The following is a 13,370-nucleotide window of genomic DNA, read 5'->3' as shown; positions in this document are numbered from 1 at the left end:
TGTTGTTTCTTGTTTATGCTGCTGTTAACAGAAGTGGCTGCTTTCCTGTACTCCCTCCCTTGTGGCTTCTGTGTGAGTTTGCATTTTGTTCTTGAAAAGATTTCTTTAACTTAAATGTGGTCATGACTTGAAAGGAGAAAAAAATCCAGAGGAAATAAGACCGAGTGAGACTGGGGCAGATCCAGCAAAGATAAGTAGCAGAAATGATCAATGGCCACGGTTGCGAGATGACAGCTGGACTGCCAGAGTCAAGAGAGGGCAAGCCTGGCACTGAGCCCCTGTGAGTGCAGGGAGTCCAGTTCCAGCAGCCAGCACTCCTGAGCCAGCTGCCTCATGGGGTCCTCCCCGTCCCAGCAGCACTGGGACTCACCCTGTCCGTCAGAGGCCGTGGAGGTAGGGAGTTGCTTCCAGTCACAGAACTACCAGGCGAACGGAGAACAATGAGAACAGCGACAGCACACGCACAGAGCTTGTCACATCATGCATAAAGGCCACCAAGTGAGTGTGAGCAACCCTGAACACCAAACTGGCTGCGGAGAGTCCCCAGAAAGCAGTTTTTCACAAGCTCACAGCTGGAACTTCCAGAATGAGGCTGGCTGCTTGGGAAAAGTGCAGGGCTACCCCACGGTGTCCTTCTGGGCCCGTTGAGCACGCAATCCACCTTCTCTCGTGCAAGTCTTCAGCAGTTTGGGGTGGATGTGGCTCTCTAGGCTGCCCCTCTGCCAGAGCTCAGGCTGGCATGCAGCGCTGTCCCAGCCACTCGGCAGTGGTCCCGTTCCTCGCTACGTGTGTCACCTAGACTGGCCTGCTCAAGGGGCACGTGAAAATGCACATTTGTAGGCCCCACACTCGAAGAATCTGAATTTAGCAGGTACCTCCAGGTGATCCTCAGAAGACTCCTTGAGATGCTCTCCATGGGTAGGATGACCAGAAGGTGCCAGCCTGTGAGAATAACGCCTTTTTACATTGCTCTTGGGAGCTCACCTCTGGGTGCCACATGCTTTCTATCACTTCTTTGTTGAACATGAGGGCTACTTTCCAGAAGGTGGAAAGTGACCTCAAATTTCTTTAAAGATGAAAGAAAGAAAACTGTGTTTACAGGAGAAAAGCAAGAAATCAGATTTGCCTTCTAGGGCAAAACTCTGAACCAAACCCAGTTTCTCCAACAACCTACATGATCTACATTGAGGTCAAATTGCCTTCTGAAAATTTTCTGGCAAATAATCACGGTTTTATGCTTTTGAGAATTTCAGTGCCACCCCAGTACGTTTAGTCATTCATTCCCCCAAATTCTGTTAAGCACTCTACCTGCCAAGCCCAGAGGATCCAGCTGAGTTGGAAAAGATGGCTACATTTGCCATGAATTTTCTTGTTCCTTCTGGATTAATTTTTTGTTATTGTTTTAATCTTTTAAAAATTCATGAAATATAACACATATAGACAAGTACACAAAACTGAACAGTCCAATGAACTATCACAAAGCAACACCAGTGTCACCACCATCTGGGTGAAGAAATAGGACATGCTGGCACCCAAAGGCCCCCTGCAATCCCTGCTTCCCTCCTCCCTCCCTCTCAGAGGTAAGTGCTTTCCTGAGTCGCAATGATCACTTCCTGTGGTAACACTTAGGCCAGAAGCATGTGTTCTTAAACATGTACTGTTTCAAGTTTAATTTACTTTTGCCTTTTTTTTTGAGTTTCTGTATGTGGAATTACAGAGTAAGGATTATTTTATGTCCGATTTCTTTTACTTTAAGTTTATGAAATGCATGAATACTATTGCATGTAGCTGTACATTGATCATTTTCATTGCTATATAAGTGTTTTATTATATGAATATACCATATTTTGAATATTCTGATATGAATGGAAATTTAGTTTTTTTCAAATTGGCTTCTGTTACAAATAGTGCTCTCATGAACTTGCTTGAACACACCTCTTGGTGAATATATATACAGATTGAGTATCCCTTATCTGTAATGCTTGGGACCAGAAGTGTTTTTGATTTTCAGTTGTTTTTGAATTTATAAATATTTGCATTATACTTACCAGTTCAGCATCCCTAATCCAAAAATGTGAAATCTGAAATGCTCCAGTGACCATTTCCTTTAAGCCTCATGTTGGCGCCCAGAAAGTTTCAGATTTTGGAGTATTCTGGATTTTTGGATTAGGGATGCTGCACCTTTGCTCACATTTCTGTTGGCTGTGCAGCTAACAGTGGAGTTGCCGGGGCTTAGCGTACACATATGTTCACCATATGAGGCACTGCTGGTTTTCCAAAGGGGTTGCACCACTTCACACCCCCACCAGCAGAAGGTGCTCCTTGTCATCTTGGTATTGTCAGTATTTTAGCCATCTGGTAGATATATGGTGGTACAGTCAGTTTCTGTAAATATTCTACATATGTTTAGAAGAATGTGTAGTCATCTCAGCCCTTCCAAAGGGACAGCTAAGAACCCTGGAAGAACTACTATCCATGTGTTAAATATAAAAATATATACTTTAAATAACAAAACACAAATATACTGATTGCCTTTGTCAACCACAAATAAATAAACCAATTTATGTCAAAGAAAGATACTAAGTGCAAGAAATATGCTCATTATAATAACTTTACTTTGACCAGCCCTCTTCCTGTGGCTTTTTCTCAGTGATTTTAAGCTAGGGCCTCATGATAACTTCACATTAACATTCAGGTGAGAGCCGTAAGGTCTTGAGTGTCCTGTGCTGATGCTTCTTCAGGTTTCATGAGAGTCAATATCCTCTAAAGAAGAAAGAAAACAGCCTAGACCAGCCCTGCTCCTGCAGCACCACCCCCCACCCCCACCCCTGGTGGTGCCTCTTTTTCTATGAAGTACCCTCTCTCTCCAGTCGTCACCTTTCTGAGTAGCATCGACTCCTGCAGATTGTTTATGACAACAGGATCTGCCCCAGGTGATTCCATTCAGCATCTTCAGCCTGATCCTGAGTCAACTGTGGTGGTCAGAACGATGCTGGCTGGGCTGTGTTGGCATGATAGTTCTTTAGAACAGCAAAAGTTTGGGACAGTACTGATATGGAACAATAATTCTGAGGAATGTTAGTAGATACTAACTGAAAAAAAAGGATTCTCTGGTACAAAGTTTAGGAGTCTCAAAAACCACCCTCACTTCTGACACCAGCTGCAAGTCTGGGGTTCCCCAAGTCCACCCTCAGTTGCAGTAATTCACTGGAAGGACTCACAGAACTCAGAAAAACCATTATACTCAGGGTTATTGCAACAAAGGGACACGGATTAAAACCAGCCAAGGGAAGAGGTGCATGGGACATGGTCTAGGAGTCACCAGACGGGCTTTTAGATGTCCTCTCCCAGTGGATCTGTGTGGAGAGAGGGCACTTCCTCCCAGCAACAATGTATGACAATAAACAAGGAAACTCACCTGAGCTCTGGTGTCCAGAGATTTTATTGCAGTTCGGTCATGTAGGCATGGATGACCCCTGTGTGGCTGACCTTAGTCTCCAGTCCCTACAGAGGGCAAGTTGACATGCATGACCCAATGCCCCCAGCCTACATCATGTCATGAGCATAGACTACCTGGGGTGGATGAAGACCCCCACCATAAATCATGTTGTTCTCATAGACTGTCTGGTGTGGCCCAAAGCCTCCAGGTTAACAGAGACACTCATCTCAGGCAGGACCTTCCAAGGGCTTAGAGGTTGCCTCCCAGGAGCTGAGGGTAAAGACCAAACCTCTCTTTGGGCAAGGTTAATCCTTTACTGCACATATGGCAAACCCTTTGAGGATATAAAGTAGGTCATGCCAGGGCTCCCCATCACACTGAAATAAAACCCAGTTCCCTGCCCTAATCCACAGGCCCTCTTGGTCACTATGTTCCAAGCACTCTTTCCTGGCTTTGCTCCAGCTGCTCCCATTGCCTGACTGTTCTTTCCCCAGATCTGCACATAACTGGATCTTTCTTGACATATGGGTCTCAGCTTCATAAATGTCATTTCCTCAGAGGCCCCTTTTCTGTCTACCCAAATTGAGTCCCTGAGTCAGCCCCTCTCACGTCACCGCGTTATGTGTTCGTCCTAGCAGGGCACTGCCATCGTTTTCTAGCTCATTCATCTGTTTATCATCTGTCGGCAGTCTCCATGTGAGTGCTCTGAGAGTAAGCTTCCTGACTTTTTCTCTGTCCCAGCACCTAGAACATACTGGACCTGAAGGAAGTGCTCAGTGATTCACTGAATGGGTGAATGAACAAATAATGGATGAATAAATAAGCCTTGCAAATGCTGGTTTAAACAAAATTAAATAGAACTCTTTATGGCAAGACCTTCAGAGCCCTTAATATACCAATAGGGATCCTGAAACCCTGAACTGCATCATATATTCATGTTCCTGGGAGCAGTTTTGGGGGAGTATCTATGTCGAAACTTTGCACTTTTAAGGAATCAGATTCATTTTCAAATACAACTCACATATAACTAACATTGTAAAGAAAAGTACATCCAGTGGATGGCACAGATTCTTGAAATTTCTTTAATTATTACTGTTTCTGCTCCATCCCTTAGAACTCTGCTGTCTGCTAACTAATCTGATAAATTAATTTGCACTTAGGTATAAATGTGTAATACTGCCTTAGGATCCCTTTTATTTATTATATTGAATGCCCAGTGTTACTAGAAGCAGGGTACAAAAATAATGACAGTGGTGGGCTGGTTAAAGGTGATTTCCAGGATAGAAGCATTTGATGTCCCTCAAGTTACATCCTAGAAATGCCCATTTATGCCCCTTTACATAATTTTGATTGACCAGATCCTACATGACAGAATTGGAAAGTCCTTCGCAACAATATGATTGAAGCGGTGGTGTTTATTGGGGTGGGTTTTTTTTGTCGTTTTTTTTTTCCTTTTTGTCTTTTTTCGTGTCTGGCAACGGATCGCAACCCTCGGTGTTGAGCCCGCACCTCGCTCAGCCAGTGAGCGGGAACTGGTCTGTATGTGGGCTCCGAACCCTTGGCGGGAGCGCCGCCGTACTCCCAAGCGGCGCACTGTAGCAGTGCGCCACCGGGCCGGCCCTTTTTTGTCGTTTTTTGTGACCAGTAAGGGGATTGCAATCCTTGGCTTGGTGTCACCTGCACCGCGCTCATCCAGTGAGCGCACCGACCATCCCTATATAGGATCCAAACCCGCGGCGGGAGCACCACTGCCCTCCCAGCGCCACACTCTCCCGAGCGAGCCACGGGGTCGGCCCTGAAGTGGTTTTTAAAAATTCTTTCTGTTGACTGGATGAACTTATGCTATAGAAAGTTGTGTTATTTCCATTTGAAACTTAGAACGGATGAGGACTACACATTTATCTTTAGATACTAAAGATCCTGAATTCTTTCTTTCCGTAGAAATCAGGTATGTGGTTGTTGCTGCTGTGCACAGCTCACTGGGGCGTGTTCCAGATGCCCCTTCTTCCACTTTGCTCTCCTTCAGTGGGGACTGGATGCCAGGCACTGTAGACAAGAAACCAGAGAGGCTCTGGATGATATTTTCTCCTGCCAAGGCTTAGTTTTTGTTAGAGCCAGTTCATGTTAGTTTTGTCCTTCCTCCTAAGGCACAGTCCCTCCTGGCCTCTCCACCTTCGTGAGATTTGAACTCTAATTTTTACTCCCCAGTTGATACGTGGCTCCTCCCACATGGCAAGTTGGCTTGCCTCACTCCCTATGGTGACTCTTTTTTGAGCAGAGTGTATAATTACTGAGACCCCAGAGGCTGTGAATTCCCTTCAAACCCTGTGTCATATGCTCTGCAATAGTCCCCAACTTCTGCATGTGGAGACTTGGAGTTCTAATTAGAAGTTCAAAGCATTCCGCATTATACACCACTATGCTGAGAACTCAGCCTTGGAAAAAGGGCTTGGGTGCCTCTGCTCTTGGCCAGCCAGTATCCGCGTGTCCATAATGTCCAAACGGACACTCCTATTCGTGTCTCTATCACTGGCCACCTCCTGAGTATACCGGTTAATCCTTGCACAAATTTTAAGTAAGTCCTGAAAATAGTTGCTTAGACATATAAATTACTGCCACAGGATATATTTACAGTCAAGATTTTACAGATATATGCCTTGATAAATGTGTTTTTATTTGCTATGAATAATTTCTGCATAGTGCCACTGAAAAAGTGTAATTCACATTTCCATTAAGAAGGAGGCAGCAGGGGTGCACAGAGCTGTCAACTATCCTGTAGCTCTGGTCAGGGTCACTCTGGGGTTGATTAGTCTGGGATGAATTTGGGGGAATTAGGCTGCTTTAGCAGAAAAACTATTGGCTAAACATAACAGTTAGAAAACCCCTTTCCACAGCCTGAAATACAGACACGAGAGACAAAATTGAAACCAGAGCACAGTTCTCCAGCCAAGACTCTCACGCTGAAATCCATTGGCAAAAGGAAGGCCTGATGGTAGGTTTCCTCAGAGGACGCCAAACTGCCGAGCTGTGCTGAGCCTGTCAGCCGGCTCCCGAGGGCCCTGTGCTCAGCCTGTCTTCTCTGCCAGGTGTGTGCACAGGTCTGGAGGTATGGAGAGAATATCAGGGGAAGTGACTAATACAGTCCCTGCTCTCAAGCTACTGGTGGTGAGAACGGCTGAGACAGACCTGGGCTCACAAGCGTCTGACGTCGGGTGACCCACACAAGGCAGTGAATGGCCCCTACTCCTTCTCCCCCAGCTCAGGGGAGGGCCCCTTCTGCCCAAGTATTTCCCATCATTGACATCCTGTTTTCTGGAGTCTGTTGTGTCAGAATCCCTACTGCTCCCAGTAAACACAGCCCCCACTCCACCTCACAGCTCCTCAGATGTGTCCTTCATAAAGCCACCACGGTTCCCAGCCCCCAGAGCCATCCACCCGGCTGGGCCCTGCTCCTCCCCTCCCCTTGCCCTGCGTCAGGGTTCCCAGGGCGCAGCACCTCAGAGCTGACAGTTCAAAGCTTAGAGCAACTGGAAGGTCAGGGCTCCTTTTATTACTATTCCAACCATATTGTGGATTCAGTAGACTTTGGTGAGTGGCTGAGAATCCTACAATCTTTTAGAGCATTGAGAAATTTCTGGAGGAAGTTTCTATGACTAACAAGTATTGTTCTTGGATTTTGCCTTGTTTCAAAAAATTAAGAACCAACAAATTTGGAACATAATCCATCTGTGGGTCATGTGTATATGCATATAAAATCAGAAACATTAAACAGAGATGTGCCCATAAGAGATGGAGAGAGACACATGTCATGACCAATGTGACTTAAACCAGATGTGATCAGCTGGGCAATGTTTAGGGTGGGGGGGCTGCGGGGAGCAGGATCCCAACGTGGCAGCGAGAGCGCAGTGACATGTACAGTACCTTGGAAGTGGGTAGAGTTAGAAGTGGGTAATTATAATTTGTGTATTTTATCTTATCCTTCTATCATGCTGCTGCACAGGCTCCTTGTTCCTCACCGACCTGCTCCTGACTCCGGCCTTCCGCTTCTCCTCCGGCGCACGTGCATCTGTTCTTAGTGCATTTGGGGCAGGCAGTACAGCCGCCTGCTCCGAGCTTTTGTGACCCTGGCAGTCGTATGTGCTGCTGTTAATTATCTTTTAAAACACGGATGAGGTGGACGGGAAATGCTAAGAGCAGACGCAACCACAGCTCAACCCCTGTGCTGCTCTGCAAACTGTATTTTCTTATCAGGCTCAGGGCCAGGCCCCCAGGCTGCTGGCTGAACATCACAGTTAGAAAACCCCTTTCCACAGCCTGAGATACAAACACGGAGATAAAACCGAAACCAGAACACAGTGGCGGTGCAATTGGGCGGCTGTGGGGACCAGCCGGTCAGGCTGCGTGTGTCCCATACTGTCCACAAATGCAGAGAAGGGTGGAACCAGGTGGTTCAGGTTAATCCCCAACTCTCGTCTGTCTTCACTTCCAAAATTGCTCATAAGATCAACTGTATGGTGTGAAGTGTGGCAGGCAGGAGATACAGTTCCTTTTGGGACTGGACCCCCACAGTCTGGGTCCCTCATTCTGAGCCCCTCTTCCTGTCAGTCCTGTGAAGTGGCCTCCGCCACTTGTCTTTGGTGCCTGAGCCTCGTGACAAATAAGGCACCGTTTATCAGAATGCTGTGTAGGCTGAGGAGCAGCCCGAAAAGAAGAGCTTTCTTGTGGAGCTGTTAATTACAACCATTTTAAATTCCAAAAATAATGTGTACCTTTTACAAAATTGCAGATTGCCGTATCCCTCAAATTGAAGATGCCGAGATTCACAACAAGACGTATAGACATGGAGATAAGTTAATCATCACTTGTCACGAAGGATTCAAGATCCGTTACCCTGACCTGTACAACATGGTTTCACTATGTCACGATGATGGAACGTGGGATAACCTGCCCATTTGTCAAGGTACGGGATGGAAGCTGCGCTTCTCAGCTGGTCTTCTCTGGGGCGTTATTGTAGACCACGTACGTGTTTTTCTGATAGAGGGAAAGAGATGGTGGGAGGAAAAACAGAGCCGTCCAGCCCACGTGGGTCCAGCTGTACCTTCACCATGATTTTCTCGAAGTCATGAAATCATCGTAATCACTCCTAGTAGACTGCTCAGCTCCACCATACACCCAGTTTTAAAGTATAAACAGGAAAGACCTCATTCTTTAGCATGTTAGATGTTTCCTTTACTCTAAGTGAGCAAATGTAGTTTAAGAATTAGGAGACTTGTAACTGGGCTGTGAACACAATGATAAATTATTGTATATTTAATGGAAATAACAGGGCATTTATACTTATATCAATATGATGAGAATATAGTTAAAGCCTGTCTTACAGAGGCTATTTTCTCTTAATAATGTTATCCTTTTTTATAACGCATGGAGAGCAGAAAAATGACCAAACTCAAATTTCATCCAAACCACACAATGAATATTTATCCTCTTGCATTTATAAATTTGCTTGGGCCAACATAGAGGGCCCTATTTGTAGAAATAAGCCCTCAAGTTCACATTAATTCTGATTTTATTTTTTGACACGTGATTTGAACCAAAGGACTGAGAAGCCAATGCATAATTCGTAGTTTGAGGGAGAGGGGGAGCAGTATCATTGCTCCAAAGGCACCGGCATGTTAAAGCTGAGACGATACTAGCTTTGTGCTCAGAAATCACAACGGGCAGACTCTGATATTGCTTTGTGTGCCCTGTCATTGGAAATAAATCATTTCCTTACATGAGAGCTTGGAAATCATGACCCTTGAGGGAATGCAGCCTCAGCACAAGGAGGCCAGAAGCAGCCCCCCTGCATCACCTCCCCTCCTCCGTCCCCCGAAACTGTCTCTATCACTTGGCACACTCGAGATTTCATTTTGAAAGGAGACGTGTGATTTATGTATAGTTTCAGAGACTGTCTGCAAAACAAGCAGCCGGCTCTTAGGCTGGGCTACATATTCAGATAAACCTCACTGAATGCCAATTCGCTGCAGTCCTCTGGCCGTAGCAGAGGAAAGGCCAAGGAAGCCACCCCACGCTCTAGCCATGCCTTGCCTTCCTTTTTTCCACATATCCTGTTTTCTTCCCACCCTTTCTATTTCCCTTTTTGTCGCTTAAATACAGGAAATACAGGATGCTTCTTTAGTCCTTTTTCCACGATGGTTTTTTTGAAGTGGTATACCACTCGGGGGTTGTTTTGTGGCATTCAGATGTAGGCTTTCCCACGGCCCTGTCTAGCCACTCCCGTTCCCTGCTCCACCACCCCTTACTCAAACCCCAGTCGAGACAGCTTCTCTAGGTCTGCAGCAGTGACAACAGAGCTGGCTGGCTGCTCTAAACCCCAGCACAGCTTTCATTCCTCTGAGGAGGTGTATGGCCTGTGTCCCACCCTCCACGCCACCCTGCCTGTCACAGTGCAGGTGGGCATGTCCTGCCTGCTGCAGCTGCCGCTGCTGTATGTCCTCCTGCCATCCATCCAGCACAGCACAGGGAATGAGGAATCCACGTTGCCTTAGACAGCACAACACCTCTCCGAGCCCCCAGGGGCAATATAATTGGCCATTAGATTGACATTTCATTCTGTAACTTTTATTTGCACCTATAGATCCAGGGGCTGAAGCCTGAGGAGCCTTCTCTCTATTATCTAGAAGTACAAATGGAAATCACATTGAACTATTGAGTTGAAGCCAGTTTTCTACGGTTATGTTTCTACAGGCTGTCTCTAGCCAAGAGTGAGCATATCTTTCCTTCTCCTCTGGTTAGCTAACTACGAATTATAACCCCTGTCATTTTCTTTGGGGGGTGGGGATTAGGGAGCTGTTCCAAGACCATTTTTTGTGTGTGTGAGACTTTATGTTTTGGAGAGCAGCATCTAGATGCCTCCTACTCACTCTGGGTCAGAGTTAGTTTTTATCTGGGAGAAATCAGTTTATCTGTGTGGGTAGCTTGGAACCACAACCCCTTCTTAGGAGGAGGAGCGGGCATGATCCTTGTGCCAATCCATCTGAGCTATGCATAAGGGTTCCAATGCATTCTATTGCACGTGTCAATGTGCTTATGTTTTTTTTCTCAATTATTGATTCTGTTTATTTCTGATTTCACCCCTCCCCCCACCGCCAACACACGCACTTTACTTTTGTCATGAACACATTGCCAGTTTTTAGCTCAGAAGAAACGTAATCTAAGGCCATGGGACTGTCTAAAAACACGGCTGAGCTCCACACTTTTTTGCATGTGGTCCATCCTGAGCACTGGCCGGTCAGGGCAGTGGTCTGCCGAGTCTGCAGAGCTGTACAGCCCCCAGGCCCAGCAGTGCAGGGTGGGAACTGCATGACCCAAATGAGCACCTCCCCGCTTCCTCACTCGCTCTGATGCTCAGACACTATGACTGGACTGTCAGCCAGAGCAATCTGCTAAGAGATTCCTTCAAAGATACTTAAAATATGCAACCATGTCAGCTTAGGATAAGGGCTCAGTCATTGGTTTCCATGCGTGTGAAACATACAATCTGTACTTGGTGACTGGAGGGTAAGGTAGGTGTTTCTATTATGCATTATTTACTTCACACACAATTAGTTCTCCTCTGGAAGAACACCAACTCTGCCGAGCTGTTATTCCCTCCCTTGAAATTGCTGAGGCCAATAAATTCCATGATCAAGCATATGCCACACACCACAGAATTCTGTGCCGCTGGGAATGTCCTACTGAGCTACACGGCTTCCAGACAAAAAGGCAGCTAATGTTTTACAGAAAGAAGTAGGAGTTTAGGCTCCAGGCCCCACATTCACTCCAATGGCACACAGAATTCTGTGCCTGATGCAGGGACTGTCTGTAGCTGTGTGCTCCTGGCCCAGCAGTGGCACCTGGAAGGTCAGTACCCAGAGCTGCTGAAATGGAAGCTCTGGAGGTGGGCCCAGCAGTCTGTGTGCCACCGAGCCCTCTGGTTATCCTCAAGTTTGAGAACTACTACACTGGAGTAGTTTCCTGTAGGGTTTATGTGTGTTTTACTTCACATAAAACACAACTGGGTCACTTCTTCTGTATCTCCGTGCACAGCACAGCTGAGCAGTGAGGGCGTGCTGCAAGCACACGTCAGAAGCCTGGAAGCAAGAGCTCTTTCCTCCTTTCTTTATCAAATCTGTGTGATTTCAGAGTGTGGTTCACTAAAGACCACTAATCAGTTGAATGGTACCATCTTAGGCAGGTTCCTGTTCCATAATCTGCTACAGCAGAATCAAGTTTGGAACATAACCTTCCCAAGCCACCACCACCATGCCAAAACCACTGGGGTCTCTTTCCTCGTGTGGCACCTCAATTGTTCTCAACCCTGCCACACATGAGGATTACTTGGGAAGCCTTAAAAAGAGAGAGAGAGATGACCAGGCTCTCCCCATACCCTGGGCATAGGGCCCAGGCACTGGTGCCTTTTAAGAGCCCCTCAGGTGGCACTAAGGTGCAGTCAGGGCTGGGGCAACCTGGAGTCACACACTTGCTGCCCTCCCTCCCCCAACTTCTTACCCGACCCTCTTGGTGCCATTTGCAGATAGGGAAACAAACGTCCGCATGATATGTAGAATGGGCCAGTGGGACAGGGAGCCCACGCTCGTAGGAGCAAGTGCGTTGTCCTCAGGGGCAGTGCCAGTCTCATAGTGGGGCTGCAGCGTTCTGTCTGATGTAGGTGTGTGGAGATGACCGAGGGAAACCTTCCCTTTTTCTTTCATTTTCATGTTGCACAGGTTGCCTGAGACCTCTAGCCTCTTCCAATGGCTACGTGAACATCTCTGAGTTCCAGACCTCCTTCCCAGTGGGGACTGTGATCTCCTATCGCTGCTTCCCTGGATTCAAACTCGAGGGGTCTGAATATCTTGAGTGCTTACACAACCTTATCTGGTCGTCCAGCCCACCCCGGTGCCTTGCTCTGGAAGGTAACACCTCTTATTCTTTCAGAAGCTGTATTTTGAATTAGTAAGTGGGTGTTTCGGTAGGAGGTGAAGAGCTGAGAAGTATGGTTGGCAATACTTTTGTCCCCTGAGTACATTTTTCTTGCCTTTGTCCAAAGCACAGATCACCTGCCATGAAGCCATACTTACAACTAGATGTAAAACTTGCTTCCCCCGTCTTTAGGCCTAAGGGGGAGGAGAGAAGATAAAAGAAAAAGTTGCAAGCATCACAGATTAAACTGCAGAATACCACAAAGTTAAATGAAATGTCTTCAAGAATTAACTTTCTCTGCACCAAATGGAAACAGATGTACTGTGGCATCGTGAATCTCGCCCCGCGTTTCTGTCGTGTCAGTGCTTCTTCATATCTCCATGCACGGCACAGCTGGGCCATGAGGGCATGCAGAAGCAAGCACACCTTGGAAGCCTGGAAGCAAGAGTTCTTTCCTCCCTTTGTCAACTCTGTGTGATTTCAGAGTGTGGTTCACCAAAGACCACTAATCAGTAGCATGGAGCAGTGACAGTGACAGGCAGTGTCTGTGGGGGCACAGTCCACAAAACTTCTGCCGGGCAAGTTGGACACGCTGGCTCAGCCCTTGCTTTGACTCAGGTCTTAGAATTATGCCCAAAGAGAACACACACCTATGTGCTTCTTGGCATCTGAATACAATGGGCAGGAAGGGGTCTTTATGGGGAAAGAAGAAAATCAAGGGGAACCTCCCATCAAGAGCCCGCCAAAGTCTGTTTGCAGCCTTGCTTGAGAAACAACCCAAGGAACAAGGGAAGGGGGAGCAAATGAGTTCTTACACGTTCACAGCATCTCCACGGTGCGCACCTCAACCTGTGAGGAAGTCAGTGTGTTGTGGAGTGACCACTGGTCAGAGGAATCAGAGGCGGTGTGTCTAAAGGAAAACATGGGACCTGGAGTGGGTTTGGCTGGTGCCTGGAACCTCCATGGA

At 46.8% G+C, this 13,370-nt stretch overlaps 1 protein-coding gene across 1 annotated transcript; it reads left to right on the top strand.

Annotated features, from left to right (window-relative positions):
- Positions 1-8,200: 8,200 nt before the first annotated feature.
- On the top strand, positions 8,201-12,396 carry LOC103582167 (sushi domain-containing protein 4-like; the record flags this gene model as incomplete). Its single annotated transcript, XM_008563835.1, has 2 exons — positions 8,201-8,399; positions 12,208-12,396. Coding segments are annotated over exons 1-2 (388 nt in total), but the record flags the coding sequence as incomplete, so codon positions are not given.
- Between the last annotated feature and the right edge of the window lie 974 nt (positions 12,397-13,370).

This window comes from Galeopterus variegatus, unplaced genomic scaffold, assembly GCF_000696425.1.
Source record: "Galeopterus variegatus unplaced genomic scaffold, G_variegatus-3.0.2 Scaffold15133, whole genome shotgun sequence".
Taxonomy (NCBI): domain Eukaryota; kingdom Metazoa; phylum Chordata; class Mammalia; order Dermoptera; family Cynocephalidae; genus Galeopterus; species Galeopterus variegatus.
The sequence above is the reverse complement of the archived record's forward strand: the minus strand, read 5'-3'. Positions and strand labels throughout refer to the sequence as shown.